Source organism: Gigantopelta aegis, chromosome 11, assembly GCF_016097555.1.
Source record: "Gigantopelta aegis isolate Gae_Host chromosome 11, Gae_host_genome, whole genome shotgun sequence".
Classification (NCBI taxonomy): Eukaryota; Metazoa; Mollusca; class Gastropoda; order Neomphalida; family Peltospiridae; genus Gigantopelta; species Gigantopelta aegis.
In genome coordinates this window covers 16,878,099-16,900,925 of record NC_054709.1, presented here as the reverse complement: position 1 = coordinate 16,900,925, position 22,827 = coordinate 16,878,099, and the positions used below count along the sequence as shown (strand labels likewise).

Below are 22,827 nucleotides of genomic sequence, written 5' to 3'. Positions count from 1 at the left end.
GTCTTGTACGATAAAGGTAAGCTAAGATTCAGTTGTTTAAGGTCAAAGATTGTTCCGACTTCAAAATCAAAGTCTTGTGCGAGAAAGGTAAGCTAAGATTCAATTGTTTAAGGATAAAGATTGTTCCAACTTTGAAATCAAAGTCCTGTGTGAAAAAGGTAATTAAGCTAAGATTCAGTTGTTTTGAAAGATTGTCCTGACTTTACAATAAATAGTCTTGTGCGAGAAAGGTATAAGCTAAGATTCAGTTGTTTACGGTCAAAGATTGTCCCCACTTAGAAATATCCTTATCTCTGTTTCTCTCTCTCTGTCTGTCTCTCTCTGTCTCTGTCTGTCTCTCTCCTCTCTCTGTCTCTGTCTCTGTCTGTCTGTCTGTCTGTCTCTGTCTATTGCCTCTTGTCTCTCTCTCTGACTCTCCGACTCTCTGGCTGTCTCTGTCTGTCTGTCCATCTGTCTGTGTCTCTCGCTCTGTCTCTGTCTGTCTGGCTGTCTCTGTCTGTCTGTCCCTCTGTCCATCTGTCCATCTGTCTGTGTCTCTCGCTCTGTCTCTGTCTGTCTGTCTGTCTCTCTCTCTCTCTCTCTCTCTCTCTCTCTCTCTCTCTTTGTCTTTCTATCTCTGTTTCTGTTTCTGTCTGCATGCATGTCAAAAACACAGGTTTTGCACCTCAACTGAATTGATTGTATATACAGTAATCGGTCAACTGAAACGAAGTTACCTTTTTCTAGTTGTCGACTTCTGCGCTCTGCGAAGGAACCAAAACATCTGCAGGAGGCGAGGGGCACGCTGCAAGAACAAGAGAGGTGGATTCCGCTGTGTGGGCAGAAAGAGGAGAAGTCGCGGACGGTGCTCCACCACCTGCTGCACAGAGGCAGGCCAATGTCAAAGTCAGTGACAAAAAACATCGATTTTTAAAAAGATCTCAAATTATTTGTTTTAAAGTGACAGACATTTCTTTTCAACATCACTTGTCTTTAAACTAGTACATGTACCCTTGAGACGACAGGTGATGTATCTATAAAAGAGTCAAGTTTTCTCCATTTCTTTTGAACCAGTGCACCTACAGGTGACTGGTACATCAACAGGGGCTAGTTTGAGAACAGGTGATGTGTATTTGACCGGAAATAAGCCCATGTCTTTGAATAAGCCCCCCTCCGTTTTGATAGCATTTAAGAAATTAGGCCCTCATTCGTAAATAAGCCCATGTCACCTATAAATAACATGGATGGTGCATATAAAAGAATCCCTCCTGCTGCTATTTTATCAAAAATAACAGTGTGTAACATTGTTTTCCATGCCTGCATGAAGTGGTATGAACGACAGCTGGTTTCCTCCCTCAATAGTCTGTGTGTGTCCTTATACCTATTGATTTGTCCTTCTCACATTAATTTTGGATGTAAATAAACAGCATATAACCGTAAATAAAATGTGTTGAGTGCTACTCAACGTTTTTTGTGTTAAAATAAACCATTTCCTGCTCCTTTGTCTATAAAAGAGAGAAAACACCTCAAGTTTTCTCCATATTCTGTCTTTTTTGAAACAGGTCACCCTGTCTCCATTTCTTTTGAACGTCACCTGTCGTCAAGGGTACTAGTTTGAGAACAGGTGATGTATCTATAAAAGAGAAAACACCTCAAGTTTTCTCTATTTCTTTTGAACGTCACCTGTCATCAAGGGTACTAGTTTGAGAACAGGTGATGTATCTATAAAAGAGAAAACACCTCAAGTTTTCTCCATTTCTTTTGAACATCATCTTACTTGAAACAGTGATGTACACCCTCTAGTTTTTTAACGTCAAGGGTACTAGTTTGAGAACAGGTGATGTATCTATAAAAGAGAAAACACCTCAAGTTTTCTCTATTTCTTTTGAACGTCACCTGTCCTCAAGGGTACTAGTTTGAGAACAGTTTGAGTCAGGTGATGTCAAAGGGTGTAGGTGATAATGTATCTATAAAAGAGAAAATACCTCAAGTTTTCTCCATTTCTTTTGAACGTCACCTGTCCTCAAGGGTACTAGTTTGAGAACAGGTGATGTCTCTATAAAAGAGAAAACACCTCAAGTTTTCTCTATTTCTTTTGAACGTCACCTGTCGTCAAGGGTACTAGTTTTGATGAACACCTCAAGTTTTCTCTATTTCTTTTGATCACCTGTCATTCTATAAACAGATGTAATACACCACCTCAAGTTTTCTCCAACGTTCTTTTTTGAAACATCACCCTGTCGTCAAAGGGTACTAGTTTGAGAACAGGTGATGTACATGTATCTATATACCTCGTATTTCTTTTGAAACAAGGGTAGTTTGAAACATACTCTCACCTCAAGTTTTCTCCATTTCTTTTGAACGTCACCTGTCGTCAAGGGTACTAGTTTGAGAACAGGTGATGTATCTATAAAAGAGAAAACACCTCAAGTTTTCTCCATTTCTTTTGAACGTCACCTGTCGTCAAGGGTACTAGTTTGAGAACAGGTGATGTATCTATAAAAGAGAAAACACCTCAAGTTTTCTCTATTTCTTTTGAACGTCACCTGTCGTCAAGGGTACTAGTTTGAGAACAGGTGATGTATCTATAAAAGAGAAAACACCTCAAGTTTTCTCCATTTCTTTTGAACGTCACCTGTCCTCAAGGGCACTATAAGTTTGAGAACAGGTGATTGTATCTATAAAATAAAAAACACCTCAAGTTTTGTCCAGTTTTTAAACACTACGGTGTATTTTTCAGTCAGGCCAATGTCAAGGTCAGTGAAAAAAAAACCCTTTTTTTTCTCTCTCTAAAAAGATCTCAAATTATTTGTTTTAAAGTGACAGACCCTAGTTTTTAAAATTATTTTTCACTATTATATTAGACCTATTTTTAATAATTGAAATCAGTCACAAGTCAGGTCGTTTTTTCTCTCTAAAAAGATCTCAAATTATTTGTTTTAAAGTGACGGGCAGTTTTTAAACACTAAGGCATATTTTTCACGTTTAGATCCATTTTTGATCATTGAAATCAGTCATGTCAGGCTAATGTCAAAGTCAGTGAAATTTAATTTTTCTCTAAAAAGTTGTTTTAAAGTGACAAACCCCAGTTTTTAAACACTACAGCATATTTTTTATGTTTTAATATAGAGTTGTTTTTTATTTTTGATATCAGACATTACTTAGATTTTGTTGTTTAAATTATCCATTTCCAATCAGCCAAAGTGTTTCTGACCATCCTTGTTTTTCTAATACCACAAAATGTATTTTGCATATTTAAAAAAAAATGCACGTACATTGTACATGTACCTCTGAGAAGTAATGGTTATGGAGACGAGTTCTAGTCATATTTTTTTAAGGGTGTTTACCCATTTCACAAATTGTTTCACTCTGTTGTAAATTTATTTTTGAAAACCTAAAAAACATTTTCAGGTGTTGGTATCTGCTCTGTGAGTGGTGATCCCCATTACCGATTCTTTGATGCTTGCGGCAAAAAAATTGACTTCATGGGCGTCTGCACATACCTGCTTTCCGAAACCACTGTGATTGGCGACAATCTTCTGCCATACAGCTGCAAGGTTCAAAACCACAAGAGAAGGAATCCTAAAGGCCGACCCTCGTGGACCGATTACGTAGTCTGCACCATTGGCAAGTACACCATTAAACTGGGACAGAAGAAGACAGTTGAAGTAAGTCTGTATAGAATAAAACAATCTATCACTGGTGGGAGATGCAGGGCTAGTTCTGAGTGAGCAAAATATTTTGCCAAATTGTTCATTAAACCTCAAAAATTGCAGAAATCAACAGTTATTTTCTAAAAAATGTCAGTTATTAGCCCTGGAGATTTATATGAAAGAAGGAAATGTTTTATTTAACGACGCACTCAACCCATTTTATTTACGGTTGTATGGCGTCATACATACATGGTTAAAAACCATACAGATATTGAGAGAGAAAACCCACTGTCGCCACTTCATGGGCTACTGTTTTTGATTAGCAGCAAGGGATATTTTGTATGCACCATCCCACAGACAGGAGAGTACATACCACAGCCTTTGTTACACCAGTTGTGGAGCACTGGCTGGAAAGAGAAATAACCCAATGGACCCACTGACATAATTATGGCAATTCCAAACTGAGGGACAAAACACTTTTATTTTGTGAAGGCTAAGGTTTACCAATAGGGTACAGTTACTATTACAACATTTTGCAGCGCAAGAACATGAACATTGTCACAATGAAAAGTGAGAATACTTCCTATCATATTCTTTTGTGCAAAGAGAGGTTCTTAATTTGCATATTAAAGGAGAACCCAAGTCAAATATAAGCCTTTTATGTTGGAAAGATGCATACCCTGACCACCAACACATACTGACACTTTATGAAATGAAAAACGTGTAATTTTAGAATTAATAAAACCCCATCATTATTCCTTCTAATTTTGTTTCTATTTCGTCATGTCCACTACTCTAGCTTAGAAGGAAGTGATGTCAGTTCCTACCAACTCCTGTATGCACAGTGTAAACAAATGCACTAATTTAAAACAATGTCATATGTCTTTAAAATGTTATCGCACGTATATGTGTGTTAACACTATACATGTACATGTATGTGTTATCAAAAATAAACAAATGATATGTTCTCACCAACGGGTATGTAAGAAGTTTAATTTATTAATTATATATCAGTTCTGTTTCGTAAGCTGTATATTTTGTGGATAAATAATAAAATAAAATAAAATAAAATAAAATAAAATAAAATAAAATAAAATAATATTAATAATATTAATAATTCTAGGTTGGTGAGCCTGGTGCTATGATGAGGATTACATTACCATGGAGTGTAGACATGGATGGCTACCACTTGGAAATAGTCTTTGCAGGACGGTTCGTCAAAATCAAGGCATCCAACTGCTTGGAGATTATGTTTGATGGCTCAACGCAAGTGCAAGTTCGCTTGCCCATGGTGTATCAAGGAAAGGTGGGTGTTTTCTTAGCTGATGATACATTTGACCTCTTCAGTGGCAGATCCAGAAATGAGGCGGAATGCCAAGGGCATTTTGGGGGAGTTTTGGAAGGGGATCATAAAAAAAATGAAAATTAATATATAATAAAATTATAACTGTTGCAAAATTTATGGGAGCCCGGGCCCCTGGGGCCCCCCCTTAGATCCACCTCTGCTCTTTATCCTAGAACTTACAAATGTCATGAACCAATTTGATATTTACCATTATTATTTATAACCCGGTTAATTTAATTTTTGTTTTGCTGTCAATGGTTCATTTGTTTACAAGCCAACAAGACCTGGCCTGGTGCTTATAAAACGTTTAGAGTCTAGACTCGAGACTCTAATAGAATCTGTGACACTGATGTCATGACAACGCCATACAAATTGTATGTGTGTGACATCATTAGAGATTGAGTCTAGACTCTAGACTCTAATAGAATCTGTGACAGTAATGTCATGACAACGCCATACAAATTGTATGTGTGTGACATCATTAGAGATTGAGTCTAGACTCTAGACTCTAATAGAATCTGTGACACTGATGTCATGACAACGCCATACAAATTGTATGTGTGTGACATCATTAGAGATTGAGTCTAGACTCTAGACTCTAATAGAATCTGTGACAGTAATGTCATGACAACGCCATACAAATTGTATGTGTGTGACATCATTAGAGATTGCGTCTAGACTCTAGACTCTAATAGAATCTGTGACACTGATGTCATGACAACGCCATACAAATTGTATGTGTGTGACATCATTAGAGATTGAGTCTAGACTCTAGACTCTAATAGAATCTGTGACACTGATGTCATGACAACGCCATACAAATTGTATGTGTGTGACATCATTAGAGATTGAGTCTAGACTCTAGACTCTAATAGAATCTGTGACACTGATGTCATGACAACGCCATACAAATTGTATGTGTGTGACATCATTAGCGATTGAGTCTAGACTCTAGACTCTAATAGAATCTGTGACACTGATGTCATGACAACGCCATACAAATTGTATGTGTGTGACATCATTAGAGATTGAGTCTAGACTCTAGACTCTAATATAATCTGTGACACTGATGTCATGACAACGCCATACAAATTGTATGTGTGTGACATCATTAGAGATTGAGTCTAGACTCTAGACTCTAATAGAATCTGTGACACTAATGTCATGACAACGCCATACAAATTGTATGCATGTGACAGTGCTGTCAAGTCTCACGCATTCGGTGTGAAACTCACGCATTTGAATGTCGTGTCATGCTCTCACGCCGGTACATGATTTTCTTGCGCATTTTAAACATTATAGCAAAAAAAATAATATACATATATATTTTTTGTTGTTCATTCGATCTTGACGACCGACAAACAAGCCTCCAACTGCCGGCTGGCCGGTTAAGCATCGTAAGGCATTAAAATCATATAATAGGTGTCCACGTTGTTTATTGGTCAGAATCTCGAACCTTGACCAATTATCAGCATGCTTATTTCCTGTGTAGGTTTATTTGGATTCACAATGTCGGACTCAGACCAGACAAAATCTCACTCCTTGCGAAAGTTCTAACTTGAGAGTTCTGATGTGATGTCATTAGAGATTGAGTCTGTTTTATAAGCACGGGACGTGTATACATGAACATAACATTTTGATATGGTTTAGTTAATGTGCGTAATGACAAACTACGTGTACATTTGTGCTAATCGCAATGATGTCATATTACCAATAGGGGACTTTAGAACTGTGATTTACTCAATATCAAACTAAAATGTTATTTTAGAACTGTTAAAGGATAAATAAAATTCACTACTCATGTTTTTCGACAAATACCGATAAACTTTGTTAAAGTTTAATTGTTTTGTTTAATGATACCACTAGAGCAAAATGTGGCTTAACCTTCAGACTACTGGATTAGTTTTTGACAAAAACAGAAAACTAAAGATGCCATACTCTAAATTGTCAGTCTAATTTTGTGGTTTATTGTGACTCCTGCAATAAATGCCAAATTCAGTATGTTGGACAAACTATAGCACAAGACTTTCAGGGCACAAACATAATATTAAATATAATAAGACAGCTAAAGGTAGTACTAAACCAAATAACTTCCGGCTGGGTCAAAGTTCGAGGTGCACCGAACTTTTGATAGAGAAGTGAACACCACAAGTCCTGTGATTGGTTATAAATGTGAGTGTGTTGGTTGTAAAAAAAATTAGTTTCATCTGGGCTAAAAATGTATGCAATTTTATTTCATCTAGTACCACTGTGTCAAGTAGCCTTGTGCTTGGAACATGTATGGGGTACCTGTAAAAAAAAGTACTCAAATTTTGTGCGGAACTAGGGTAGTCATAGACGCTATACCCGTTATCTCAGAAATGAGCAGCTTGACACCCACTTTTTTGTGATTCACTTTAAGTGTGAGGGGTGGTAGTATTTATATCCGTGGCGTTTATGTCGATTGATACATTGCAGGTAGGAGTTTTAGCCACATATGTTACTATTGTCGTCTATGGGATTTGATTTGGTAGTATGCACCCTATAGCCCTACATTTAGCCCCCATTTTAATATCCCAGGTAACTCCCTTAGTTGCACTTTCCTTCAAAGAGTTGCTGTTCAGGACCAAGCCAAACTTAATTTGACTGAATCTATTTGGATACATCGTTTGAACTGTGTGTGGCCAAAAGGACTGAATGAATATGATCCGAGTGGCAGTTAAACCACCCTCTGCTTGATTGGACTTTTGTTTTAATCTTAGCTTATGGTCTGATACCTCTGTAGTTTTATTGACTGGTTAACTACATACTTGAGTTTTAGCCAAGCACACTTGTTACAGTACACCTTTTATACCTGTGAGTTTTCTGTTTCTCCTTGTACTCTTGAAAAAGTCTGCATTATACAGACGAAACGTCAAGTTTTAACTTTGTGTTGTGTTTTTTTTAAAGTGGATGATTTTAGACAAAGACTTTTGGTTTTAATTTCAACTTATTTTCATGCTTATATCCAATTAAGTTTCAAGCATGCTGTCCTGGGCACACACCTCAGCTATCTGGGCTGTCTGTCCAGGACAGTGGGTTAGTTGTTAGTTGGTTAGCGGTTATAGTGGGAGAGAAGAGGGTGTATAGTGGCCTTACACCTACCCACTAAGCCCTTAAGAACTCTGGGTTGGAGTCGGTACCGGGCTGCGAACCCTTTACCTTCCAGCCTGTAGTCTGATGGCTTAACCACTGCACCACCGATGCCAGTATAATGACCTGCAATTTTTTGGTGATTTCTAGCAGGTGAATTTCTATTTCATGTACCTGCTGTGTCTAAACAATTGACAGCTTTTCGCAGGTCTCTATTTTGTGCCTTGTGAACACTAAATAAGAAAGAGTAGCCCTTGAAGTGGCGACAGCAGGTTTCCTCTCTCAATATCTGTGTGGTCCTTAACCATATGTCTGATGCCATATAACCGTAAATAAAATGTGTTGAGTGCGTCGTTAAATAAAACATTTCCTGCCTTCCTGTAAATAAGAATGTGTTGAGGGCAGTGTTAAATTAAACATTTCTTTTATCTTAAGCTCCTGGTCTTTTTGACCACTTGCCCCCCTCTTTTTACCCTGGACAGGGGGTAGGCCTTTGTAACAGGAAATGGTGAATTAAAAAAAAAAAAAAAAAAAAAAAAAAAAAAAAATTATTATAAAAAAAATAATGATAGGACAGAAATGTTAATTAATTTTTTTTTTAACATTTCTGTCCTTCTATCTCTGTCGACCATATAGGTTCGTGGTATCTGTGGAAATTTCAACGGCAAAAATGATGTCGAATTCTTACTCCGAGACGGCACCAAACCAACAGGAAGCAGACGCGAGATCTCAAAACAGATTGGTGACTCGTGGCTCTCTGACGAACAATATGGCAAGTAAGTATTTGCCATCACCTTAAAGGTGCAATATCACAGTTATGTATGCCACATTTCTCTCACAAGTATATTAAAGTGACGGACCCTAGTTTTTAAAAACGCATGTTCGTATATTAAAGTGAAGGACCCTAGTTTCTAAAAAGGCACATTTGTATATTAAAGTGACGGACTCTAGTTTCTAAAAACGCATGTTTGTATATTAAAGTGACGGACTCTAGTTTCTAAAAACGCATGTTCGTATATTAAAGTGACAGACCCTAGTTTCCAAAAACGCACGTTGGTATATTAAAGTGACAGACCCTAGTTTCTAAAAACACACGTTCGTATATTAAAGTGACGGACCCTAGTTTCTAAAAACGCATGTTCGTATATTAAAGTGACAGACCCTAGTTTCTAAAAACGCACGTTCGTATATTAAAGTGACGGACCCTAGTTTCCAAAAACGCATGTTCGAATATTAAAGTGACAGACCCTAGTTTCTAAAAATGCATGTTCGTATATTAAAGTGACGGACCCTAGTTTCCAAAAACGCATGTTCGAATATTTAAATGACGGACCCTAGTTTCTAAAAATGCACGTTCGAATATTAAAGTGACAGACCCTAGTTTCTAAAAATGCACGTTCGTCTAAGAAGTAATGGTTATCAAGACAAGCTCTAGTTATTTCTAGACGGTATTTCTCTGTATAAACATCACAGACTTTAGTTTCTCTCTGTTATATAACCTTATCCAAATGTGTGTTGCAAGTTTGTAGATTAACTAAACTTAGTGTCCATTTTCACGGATTGAAACTAGGGTCTGAGCCTTTAATTTATTTTATCTATACCGTATTTTATTTATTTATTTATTCTGTTGAAAATAATCTTGTCTTTCTCTTGTTGTTGTTGTTTTTATTTTTCTGGAATCCCAAATGTATCTTATATTAAATCCAACTGTATTGTTGACAGCCAATATACATCTCACAATATATTTACAAAAATTTTGTCCAGAATTATGAAAAATAAACAAATACTGACCTGTAAACAGCGTTGTCTGCTTGTTATAGAAATCTAACAAGGGTCAAGGTTAGTAGACCAGTTTTTATTTTAATGTGGCAAAGCATTGTAATAATACAGCTACATGTAATTGTGAAATTGAATGACGTCATTATTCCAATGATGTCACTTTTCATCTCCTTACAATAACCTTAAACTGGGTATACGATGTTTGTGTTTTAAGAATGCTGGAAAAATTCCAGTGCAAAAATGCTATTGAAATTTTTTTGTTTGAACATTACTAATGCACCTAAATGTGTTTGAAGAAAATCTTGTTGTTAAAAAATTGTATCTTTTACGAAATATGGATTTCAAGTGAAATTACGGTAAGATATGCTATATTTATTGTGTATGAATTAGCCAAAACAAGGATGCAAAAAGTGACTGTCATCGACCTTAGAATAAATTCACTGTTTGGATTTTAGATGCACCACTACCAAGGTTCTGAAGGAATGCACTGCTAAACAATTGAAATTTATCAGCGACAAGAGTCGTTGTGGCATGATTACTGATCCCAAAGGCAAGTTTAAAGCTGCTCTGGCTGGCAAGAGTATGGCGGATGGGTCCTCCATTGATGACTATCTCAAGAAACTGGAAGACCAATGCATGATTGACTACTGCAACAACGGGCAGAAAGAGGAGTTCTGTGACAATCTGGGGACTGCGGCACACAGCGTCAAGGATGTCTTTGCTGATTGTCTTGTTAACTATTTTGCTGCCACCAAGGGCCAGTGCAGTAAGTATTTGCTCAACTTATAACACGATTGCAAGACATCAGGGCCCCATTCCACAAAGCGACCTTAGCAGTAAGATCATCTTAGTGCATAAGGTAGCTATGCACTTTAGGTGATCTTAGGGCTAAGATCGCTTTGTGAAACAGGGCCCAGAATTGTTATATTAAATATTTTTTTTAAATGTCTGTTAACATATTGGTTCTCGAGGACTCCCATTTTGAAGGAAACAATTTAAGCTGCATGCATGATTAAGCTAAATGATGTTTTGTCTACTTTCAGAAATGCTATAACCAAATAGTTTTCTTATATGCAAAAGTGATTAGATGGTTTATCAACGCTGTGAATTTCATTAATATTATGGTGGGACGTGGCCCAGTGGTAAAGTGCTCACTTGATGCACTGTCGGTCTGGGATCGATCCCTGTTGGTGGGACCATTGGGCTATTTCTCGATCTATCTAGTGCACCACGACTGGTACATGTATATCAAAGGCTGTGGTATGTGCTATCCTGTCTGTTGGATGGTGCATATAAAATAACTTGCTACCAATAGAAAAATGCATGAGGTTTCTCTTCTAAGACTAATTTCAAAATTAACAAATGTTTGACCAATAGCCAATGATTAATAAATCAATGTGCTCTAGTGCTGTCGTTAAACAAAACATGCTTTAACTTTCATTAATATTGAGTCCAGGGTTTGTGCCTAGGAAGAGGTGAAAACATTAAAGATTTTTTGTTTAGAAACACCACTAGAGCACATTGGTTTATTAATCATCGGCTGTTGGATGTTAAACATTTGGTAATTTTGACATATAGTCCTAGAGAGGAAACCCGCTACATTTTTTTTCATTAGTAGCAAGGGATCTTTTATATGCACCATCCCAGACAAGATAGAACATACCACAGCCTTTTGATTTACCAGTTGTGGTGCACTGGCTGGGATGAGAAATAGCCCAATGGACCCACCGACTGGGATCGATCCTAGACCGACCGCGAATCAGGCGTTTCACTATAATTACCACTTAAGACCATTTCCAAGTAAATTTGGTGGGAATTAGCTTCTTGGACCGATTGAGAAACAAAATCATAAAATTAATGTAGTTATTCTAACCCCTCAGGAAAATGGGTGTTGTATGGTAGGTGCATGGGGTGAACAATTTACTCATGTAACCAGTTAGACTCACGGGCCTCTTTGTTTTTATTGTTATGGGGTATGTACAATGTAACTGCCACCTTACCACACCCCAACACCATGGTTTATGATGTTATTATATGTAAACATATTGTTGTTACTGCTAGAGAAAAGTATGGAATTTGGCCCTTAATTGTTGAATTAAAAGATTCAGATAAGGCCAAACAAAATAAAGTTATGGAGTTTGGCCCTTAATTGTTGAATTAAAAGATTCAGATAAGGCCAAACAAAATAAATTTTTAGTCTCTGGTCAGCGCACATGTCAATTTTGACCCTTGCATGACAACATTTTTTAATTATTTTTTTTTTAATTTCCCGTGGTATGACGATGTTTGCCTGCCTTTTCTTGCTATGACATAAAACTGCATTTGGAACCAAATTACCATCATGCATGAACTAGGACGTGCATTCTGATTTTAATTTAAATATGCCCACATTTTCTGTGCAATCCATGCTTTAAAAGAAAATCTAAAATGCTGCATGATCTCCGCATCAATTCTGAAACTTTGGTCGGATCAGAAACCGACCTTTTTTTTTTTAAATTTTATTTTTTTATTTGCCTAATAACTGATGCCTCTTTGTTTTGACTATATCAGAGCCGGAATGTGGACGCCATTCTACGTACCGACTCCACAGTGCATGCGAGAATACGTGTGCTGATCTGGATGCCGAAGATGACTGCAATGTTGACGAAAAGGTGCTTGACTGTGCGTGTGATGAAGGCTTCGTCAGACAAGGCAAGGACTGCGTTCCACCCGAGTCATGTGGCTGTACTATTGAAGGACATTACTTGAAGGTATGCACATGTGAAAACAGCTGGAGGTATCGCAGTGTGTTATTTTGGTTTATAAAACATTTAAGTGTCATAATTAAGGACTCCCTGTTTGCAAATCTTTAGAGCCCGCCACCAACCCAACGAGCACTGCCGTGCGTCTCCAATAAAGATGTTTGTAAAGTGATCCACTAATGTGGGATTTTTAAAAAATCCAGTCACAGGGTTTAAGCTGCCGTTCGCCAAATCGCCAAATGTGAATTAATATTGAATTTAGTGAAAACATTTCATTATCAAATCGCCAAAAAAGCTAATTCGAAAATCGTGTTTCATTATCTTCCGCTATTTGTTTTTGAGGCGTACTTGTTAATACATTAAAACGCATACAGGTCGGAAATAAGTTTACAAGTCGGAAATAACAACTTCCGAGTAAACGCGAACGCAGCATTAGTCGCTCTATTTGTTATTTGTACATCTACTTTGCGCATGCTTATATTGAGCCACTTCCATTGGATTCCGTGAACGTGATCAATTGCACGCAAAATTTCATATTTCAAAAATATTATCTTTCATTTGTTGTATGATAAATTAAGACAAAATAAAAAACAGAACACTTTTATTTTCATCAATTTATTTATTCAATTAATTGTTCAGTTATTAAATATGAGTCACATAGTTGTAAAGAATTACATGTACTACATTAAGAACAGTGATAAGATGAAGTATGAATCATAAATACATGTATACTACAATAATCATCTGGCACACATGTAAGGGCGTTAAAAGCAGTAGTAACAGGAATTCAATTCTAACTATCATATAGTTGTGGTAACCTATAGGTTACCAGGCTATATTTTGTGATAACCTGTAAATGGGTTACCAGACACAATGCTTATTTCGATGCCTGAGTTCTGTATTATTTTTAAACTAAGGACTGTGAAAAATGTCCGGTTTTGAGAAAATTCTACTTGACAGAGGGTCCTGTTTTGAGAGGTTTTCTTTCCCACATGACTGCATGTGAAGGAGTCTTGTATTCCCAGATCTGATGTCAGTTAACGTGTGACAGTAATTCTGTGTGTTATTGAAACTATATATAGTAAAAAATAGTATATATCAGGGGTCTTGCTACATGTCATAAGCAATGGCGCCTGCCATCTCTTAAGACTAATTTTCAATATGCCCACCATCCATTGGCAGTGATAGTAATATCCGCCATCCTTTTATTTAGGTCGCCATCCAAAATCACAAGTCATGCCATCGTCTTGAACTACCAGCTAGAGTAATCAGGTTCATTGTCGTTTACAAGACATTTTCGAAGTACTTGTACCCTGCAAATCTTAGGTACCATCCCTTCCTATAAGTGGAACCAGCTCTACCGATTCCCTCCATCCCTTTCCTGAATCCTGGAGAGACCATTGTACCCTGCAAATCTTAGGTACCATCCCTTCCTATAAGTGGAACCAGCTCTACCGATTCCCTCCATTTTCGAAGTACTATTGTACCCTGCAAATCTTAGGTACCATCCCTTCCTAGGTGGAACCATCTACCGATTCCCTCCATCCCTTTCCTGAATCCTGGAGAGACCATTGTACTCTGATCTTAGGTACCCTTCCTATCCGGCTTACCAATTCCCTCCATCCCTTTCCTGAATCCTGGAGAGACCACTGTACCCTGCAAATCTTAGGTACCATCCCTTCCTATAAGTGGAACCAGCTCTACCGATTCCCTCCATCCCTTTCCTGAATCCTGGAGAGACCATTGTACCCTGCAAATCTTAGGTACCATCCCTTCCTATAAGTGGAACCAGCTCTACCGATTCCCTCCATCCCTTTCCTGAATCCTGGAGAGACCACTGTATATAGTATAGGGTTCAGAAAGGTTAAGTTCTGTACAGATTTTTACTGGTTTTGAGTAAATTCCGGTTAATTTACAGAAGGTCCGGGTTTTTTTTAGAGCTTTTACTGTACATGTATTAAATATAATTATGATAATTTTCCCTGCCAGGTGGACGACCCGACTTCGTTCTTCATTGAGGACTGCACCACGAAGTTCACGTGTGTGAGGAACAAGAACGGAGATATTGAGGAGAAGAAGGAAATTCTCGGCAAGTGTTCCAGCAACGCTCGCTGCAAGCTCAACGGACAGTGCGTGTGCAACATGGGTTACATTGGAGACGGACGAAATTGTACGTATTCAAGATTTCATACTTAACCTTTAGACTACTGGATTAATTTTTGACAAAAACCATGTTGAGTGGGTACAAGTTTATAATTTATACTCACATATATTCACTGAAATGTTTTATAAATATATAAAATAAAGTTCATATTTGAATCGGTAAGTATTATTTGCGTGTAGTTTTCTAATTTTTATGTTATTTTAGATTAGTTATTGTTGATTAAAATTAGGCAAAAAATCTAAAAGGTCACGTTTACTTATGGGCATTTGTGGCCAGTTGTCCAGTATTTATGTCTATTATTCCCAATAACAGTGGCTTCATGACCAGATTAAAAAAACAAACAACGAACTACGATTCATATCCCAATATATGGTGATTTTCGTTGTTGGTAAAACAATCAAATTTATTATCAAATTAGATGTCACAATCAGCTATCGATCCCTGAAAATAATCGCAATGTGCCGCCATTGTTGTCAAGCGAAAATACTTGCCATAAACCACTTTTTGAACTCAAAATTTCAAACCATTTTACAGTGAAAAATCTAATTTTAAAGACACAGGAAGCTAGGTTTTCTTTTGTTTCCTGTTACTAAATTGTTTCCAGTGAGTGTCATGTCGAACGGCGGGAAATATGAATTGGGGAATGCACTGTATACAGTGTACAGTATGTTGACTGGCGTGACATCAGGCGAGATATCTCGCCTGCAGTAGTCAGAAGGTTAAAGGTAGTTAAAACTAAGTCAATTTTTTTTTTTATGAGGCAATATTTAAGGGATTCATGCACTGGAAATGAATAAAATTGTACGTATTCAAGATTTCATACTTAAAGATAGTTAAAACTAAATCGAAAAATGTTTTTTATGAGGTGGCACCGTAGATGTACGAAATTGTACGTATTCAAGATTTCATACTTAAAGGGACATTCCTGAGTTTGCTGCATTGTAAGATGTTTCCGACTAATAAAATATCTCTATGATTATAAACTTACAAATTAAATATATTTTCTTGTTTAAAATATCAGTGTCTCTATATTCAATGTGTTTCTGGTTCTTAATATTTGCAAGAAGCCCAAACTGCATTTTGTCTTCAAATAATTTTGTACGTTTGAAAAAAAAATATTTTAGGAAATAAAATATTTAACCTAGTACAAATATTAGAATGATCAGAATTTTTTTAACATACAGCCAGTAATATGTTATTCAGAAAAATATATTTAATATGTAATTACAATCGTTAAAAAGTCTCTGTTGGTCGATAACATCTTAAAAATTGCAGCAAACTGAGGAATGTCCGTTTAAAGGTAGTTAAAACTAAATCAAAAAATGTTTTTATAAGACATTAATTATTTAAGGGCTTCATGCACCAGAAATGAATGAAATTGTACATATTCAAGATTTCATACTTAAAGATAGTTAAAACTAAGTCGGAAAATGTTTTTATGAGGTGGCACCGGAAATGGACGAAATTGTACATATTCAAGAATTCATACTTAAAGATAGTTAAAACTAAATCGGAAAATGTTTTTTATGAGATGGCACTGTAGACTGACAAAATTGTACGTATTCAAGATTTCGTACTTAAAGGGTCACTTTATAATAAAGTAAACTTTCCTGTCCTGGGCCCCGTTCCACGATTGTAGCACTACTATCACCGTAAATGCCTACCATCGCAACCTTAACTTTTTTCTACGATCGCCAGACCGTTCCATGATGCAGCGTAGCTTACTATTGTTGTAAATTACTGTGAAAATTTACAAATAGGTACCAGCCCATTGTAAGCCACTAACGTAGATGTCAAATGGCAGTTAAATGATGATTTGATCATTTTCTATGAAGGATACTAATTTTGTATGTAAAAATGGATCTAATATATACCAAATATCTTTTATAAAACTCATGCAGTGTTCGATAAAAAACATTCTGGGCCATATGACCTTCACAATAAAATACAGGAGATAAAGCTCATGTCTCATGAATTCGGCAATTATCGCTTAGCAAATAAACAGACAAAATTATTTCATGGATGTACGATACTAGTGAATACATCCAAGATGCTCCAAAAAGTCGATAACCAATTTATTATTTAACTAATTCGCATTTCTTCACAAAGAAGATTTTAATCATTAAAGGGGCACTAATGACTACTGTAAGGTTGCTTTGTGGAACAGCTGGAAAGTTTATGGTGCTAGTTGTAAAACTCACCATAAGTCACTACAATTAACCTTAGCTACAATTCTTTCGTGGAATGGGTCCCTGGATGAAGGAGCTGGTGTAATTCGACATCTGTGCCCATGACAGGCATGCTCTACAACAGCTTGCTCTGAGTGTGCACCTTAAGCCCTATATGACCTCATCTGACCTAATAAAGTAAAGTTAAAACTAAATCGAAAAATGTTTTCATGGGGTGGACAGTGTTTGTGCGATAAGCTAGGGCTTCACTGGAGATGGCTGAAATTGTATGTTTATTCACGTTTTCATACTTAAAAGGTTATAACTTTATACATGTATTATAGTTTTGTTGTATTCTTAAATTTGTTGACTGTATTTATATAGTGCATGAATTCCAAAGTAATTAAACCATGAAAAAAATGTAATTTCACAATAACTGTTTTTATTTGTTTGTGGGTTTTTTTTTTTTTTTTTACAGACAACCTGTAATCAAGCAGGCAATATGCCCTGATCATTTCAAGTCTAGAATGAATGGAATAGTGACTACATGTATATATAGCCAGTTTACTCCTTCTTCTTGTGTTTAGTGGCAAGACTTCCGAAAGTTCCTGCATTCGGTTCATTCAGGCTTAGGGTTAGTGATAGTATTAACTTGTATGCTGGAACGTTCGGAAGTCTTTCCAGCTATTTCTCGTTCCAGCCAGTGCACCACGACTGGTATGTCAAAGGCTGTGGTATGTGATATCGTGTCTGTGGATTTAGAGTAGCACACATTTTGCTTCAGAAAAAGATTCAACGTTGGTATTTTAAAAATAAGTACATCAACTAAACAGCGAGAAGTAGCGCATGAATATGCAGATATGCTCTTGGGGGGAATCCCCCAAATTTCTGACAGGTACATGCTCGTTAAACTGTCGCAGATGGATTTTATTAGGCAATCAAATTTTGCATTATATATACCTCGAGTGAATTAGAATAAAATATGATCCATGCTTTAACTTTTAACCTTTCATTCATTCAGGCAAACCCGAGAAGACGATAAAATGCATTCCTCCTTACAAGACCTTCGGCACCAATCGTTGTTACAAGGTCGTCTATGAAGAGAAGAAACACGATGACGCTGCTTTGTCATGTGCCTTGGATGTCGATATGGGGCGTCTGGCTCGAATTGACAGTGAGGCTGATGAAGCGAACATTAAAAGGGTTCTCTCGATACATCTCTGTCGCTCAGGTGAGGTCCCTTGGTACAGTCGAATCCACTTAATTGCATAATGGTTTATAGCATAAATCAGTTATTTGCATATTATTATGTTGCATAGAACCGTTTAGCATTAAACCAATATCAATTATATCGGATAATTGAATAGCATTATAAATATATATATATATATATATATTTATCAGTTATTTGCATACGAAAACAAAAAAACGTGAACCCATGTGAGCTGATATGTACAGGGTATACCGGTATATAGTTTCATTTTGATCTTTGCACGATGTGCATGCAGATTGCTTTTACAGCCACTGATTGCATGGCTGGCTTAAAAATTACGATGTTGCTTGCCACAGCAGGAACTTCACTTTCATTCATATAATAATTCATGGTTCAGGGCCCGTGTTTATAAAACCAGTCCAGACTCAGTCTTTAATGAGGGGGCGGGATGTAGCCCAGTGGTAAAGCGCTCGCTTGATACGCAGTTGGTCTAGGATCGATCCCTGTCGGTGGACCCATTGGGCCATTTCTCGTTCCAGCCAGTACACCATGACTGGTGTATCAAAGGATGTGGTATGTGCTACCCTGTCTGTGGGATGGTGCATATAAAAGATCCCTTGCTGCTAATCGAAACGAGTAGCCTATGAAGTGGCGACAGCAGGTTTCCTGTCTCATTATCTGTGTGGTCCTTAACCATATGTCTGACGCCATATAACCGTAAATAAAATGTGTCGAGTGCCTCGTTAAATAAAACATTTCTTTCTTTCATGGTTCAGGGCCCGTGCTTATAAAGACTCAATCTCTAATGATGTTACACGCATACAATTCATATGGCGTTGTCATGACATTAGAGTCTTGAGTCGAGACTCAGTTTTTATAAGCATCAGGCCAGATTACACATACACATATGATATATGATCTACAAAGATTTTTAGAACATTTTGACTCATTTGTTTCATAAACATAAAATGGTATATTTTTATAATCGGCAGCTTTAGTTGCATAAAAAAAAAAAAAATTCTAACACAACCTCAGTTGTATTACTTTGTACTGTAAACATATGGCTGTAAAAAGAACGCTGTTATGCCATAACATCACTCATATTACATCATGTAATGTGCGTAAGATTATATGACGTAATAGCTGATAGCTGATGGCTTTGTTGTAGACAGCGGAGGAATCTTTACATTAAAAATTGGTTAAAATTGATGATGGGCAATAAAGTTTATAACCAACTTGCTACGAGGAGTTACAAATTATCTGTCTGTCATGAATGAATGTTGTAAAAACCTTGTCAAAGGCATGATCAATCTGGTTAATACAACATTCATTCATTTAGGACAGATAATTAATAATTCCTCGTAGATCGTTAGTTACATGTATTCTCTAAATACATGCCTTTTCATTTTGTGTGGGGGGCTGAGCTGAGTGGTAACTGGTGTATCAAAACCCATGGCATCATTCAGTGTTTTGGGGCTGAGCTGAGTGGTAACTGGTGTATTAAAACCCGTGGCATCATTCAGTGTTTTGGGGCTGAGCTGAGTGGTAACTGGTGTATTAAAACCCGTGGCATCATTCAGTGTTTTGGGGCTGAGCTGAGTGGTAACTGGTGTATCAAAACCCGTGGCATCATTCAGTGTTTTGGGGCTGAACTGTGTGGTAACTGGTGTATCAAAACCCGTGGCATCATTCAGTGTTTTGGGGCTGGACATGCATAGTCAGTGGTAAAGTGGTTAACCTGATGTCCAGTCAATCTGGGATCGATTCCCATCCAGGGAGCATTATGTATCATGTCGCAGTTTCAGAGATTGCTACACAGTTTTATCATCCATTAATTAAAGGCTTTTGTAGGAGATATCGCTGGCACTATAATTCGTGATATCTCCTGCGATATTGTCCGAGGAGATACCGCTTCTTATAATCTTGATTGGTAAAATTTTAATCAAAAGACATTATTTTGTTACGTCACTGTATGTTTCAGCACTAAACCTATCATTAGTGACATCACGCCACTGTTGTTCTGCTAGTTAACGAGTCTACCACTTTCAAATATAGTGACATTCAATCCACATTACTGACATTGCTTACAATTGTTGCAAATGAAAAGAATGATAATAGATTATAAAAAGAATACTCCCCTCGTGTCTTGTGATATCATAATTTACCAGCACTCATTGATAAAAGTATAAAAATCCTCGGCAAGCCTCGGATTTCATACTCTTATCAACTCGTGCTGATCAATTATGATATCACAAGACACTCTGGGAGTATCCTCTATTTAAGACATTAAACAGTGGTTGGTAATACATTTTTAATTGACGAGAAATATAATCAAGATTTTGAAAACAAAACATTCCCTGTCGTTGGTCGGCTAGCTCATTGTGCTATTTCTTGTTTCAGTCTTGGTATATCAAAGACCGTGTTACGTGCTATCCTAGCTGTCCGTGGGATGGTGTTTATGAAAGATCCATTGCTACTAGTGAAACAAATGTACCGGGTTTCTTATCAAAGACCATGTTATGTGCTATTCTAGCTGTCCGTGGGATGGTGTTTATGAAAGATCCATTGCTACTAGTGAAACAAATGTTCCGGGTTTTTTCTCTAAGCAGGCCTCTACATTGTGACCGATTTGGACGCATATGCAACTCTTTTTTTTTTTTGCTTCTAAAACATTTTATACGGTCATCACCCACCCCACCCACACCCCCGGTGAGTTTCCTATCTAAGAGTATATGTCAGAATTAACAAATGTTTGACATCCAGTAGCTGATTAATAAATCAGTGTGCTCTAGTGGTGTTTCACTATCTCTGACTTTGTCCCCACTCCTTTCTTTCTCTCCCTCTCTCTCTGTCTGTGTGCGTGTCTCTCTCTCTCTCTCTCTCTCTCTCTCTCTCTCTCTCTCTCTCTCTCTCTCTCTCTCTCTCTCTCTCTCTCTCTCTCTCTCTCTCTCTCTCTCTCTCTCAAATATCTTAACATATAAATAAACTTCTTATCTAAACAATATATGTGAAAAATTTATTTCCAGAATACTGGATTGGTGGAAATAAGCTAGTGACGCAACGACACCTTAACGCTAAGGACATGTACAAAGTGACCCAGGTTGACTTGCCACAAGCCGAACTCGATATTTCGGGTGAGAAGTCGATGGGTTGCAGCTTCGTCCGAAATGCAAGAGGAAGAAAACCCCGCCGAAGAAGACGGCATTGGAAAAATGTTCGTAAAGGAAAGAATGTAGGAAAATTCAACCGGAATAGAAAATTAATTGACAAAAAGTTGTTCAAGTTCTTGAAGAAGTATAAAGCGGCTGACAAGCTGAAAGTTCCAAATAGAAGATGGCATTATGGATCGCGATTAAGAAATATGAGAAGGAAGTTGACTTTGCTTCTGCAGAGAATGAGGAAAAAAAAAAAGAATGCAGCATGGAGAAACGCTCGAGAGACCAGTGCTGCCAGAGACTTTGCTGACTGCTTTGACACAAAGAGCTACATTTGTGAATATGGTATGTGTGTAGGAACAATATTATCTGAAGCAGGCTGTATAATCTCTAGTGGGACGGGGTGGGGGCGGGGGTGGGTCGTAGCCCAGTGGTAAAGTGCTCGCTTGATGCACAGTCACTTTGGGATCAATCCCCATCTGTGGTTCCACTGGGCTATTTCAGGTTCTGTATATAAGCATATCTCTGTGCACACAGGGTGCGGGACATAGCCAGGTGGTAAAGTGCTCGCTTGATGCACAGTCACTTTGGGATCAATCCCCATCTGTGGTTCCACTGGGCTATTTCAGGTTCTGTATATAAGCATATCTCTGTGCACACAGGGTGTGGGACATAGCCCAGTGGTAAAGTGCTCGCTTGATGTGCAGTCGGTCTGGCATTGATCCATATCGATAAACCCATTAGGCTATTTCTCGCTCCAACTAGTGTACCACGACTGGTATATCAAAGACAATGGTATGTGCTATCCTGTTTGTGGGATGGTGCATGCATATAAAAGATCCCTTGCTACTAATGGGACAATGTAGCGGGTTTCCTCACTTATGCTCTATGTCAAAGTGTGCCCCCACTCTCTTATGTCCAATGGCTTAACCACGACACCACCGACGCGGATTGATTAGATCAAGTTTGACCTCCATGGGAATTTATTCAAGGGACATAACTATCAAAAATGGAATTTATCCATGTTTCATAGAGTTATAGGTAAATCAAGTTTGACTTCCATGGGAATTTATTCAGGGGACATAACTGAGGTGCGAACAGTTGTTGCACCCAACAAGGGACATATATGTTTTGCTTTATTAGCAGTATGGGGCTGTTCAAATATTATGTAATGCTATTTTTTGTCAAAATTAGACACCCTCCCTCCTCCATGTAATGCTCCGTAACGTTAGACCATACACCCCCCCCAAAAAAAATATTATGTAACACTTGGGAGTCACACCCCACCCTCCCATTCATATACAAATGATGGTTGTAATATAATTCTAACATACTTTTGCTATTTGGGAAAACTCAGATATACATTTCAACTCTATTTATAACCCTTACAGTGTGTATACGTCTAGCTATAACTAAATGTAACTACATATACATTAAGCATTGTCACCGTGACAGAGCGTTTATGAAACAAAATAAAAGATTTAAGTAATAAAATTTTACTAATAAAAATAGTAAAAAG

The 22,827-nt window shown here is 37.4% G+C and overlaps 1 protein-coding gene across 1 annotated transcript in view; it reads left to right on the top strand.

The window, feature by feature from the left end:
* Positions 1 to 22,827, top strand: part of LOC121385051 — a 109,207-nt gene that overhangs the window by 28,231 nt on the left and 58,149 nt on the right. The window contains exons 10-18 of the mRNA XM_041515586.1: positions 727 to 885; positions 3,391 to 3,647; positions 4,756 to 4,938; positions 8,725 to 8,864; positions 10,323 to 10,633; positions 12,418 to 12,617; positions 14,598 to 14,778; positions 17,962 to 18,171; positions 21,180 to 21,653. Coding sequence (XP_041371520.1) covers positions 727 to 885; positions 3,391 to 3,647; positions 4,756 to 4,938; positions 8,725 to 8,864; positions 10,323 to 10,633; positions 12,418 to 12,617; positions 14,598 to 14,778; positions 17,962 to 18,171; positions 21,180 to 21,653 — 2,115 coding nt within the window. The remainder of the gene's footprint in view (positions 1 to 726; positions 886 to 3,390; positions 3,648 to 4,755; positions 4,939 to 8,724; positions 8,865 to 10,322; positions 10,634 to 12,417; positions 12,618 to 14,597; positions 14,779 to 17,961; positions 18,172 to 21,179; positions 21,654 to 22,827) is intronic.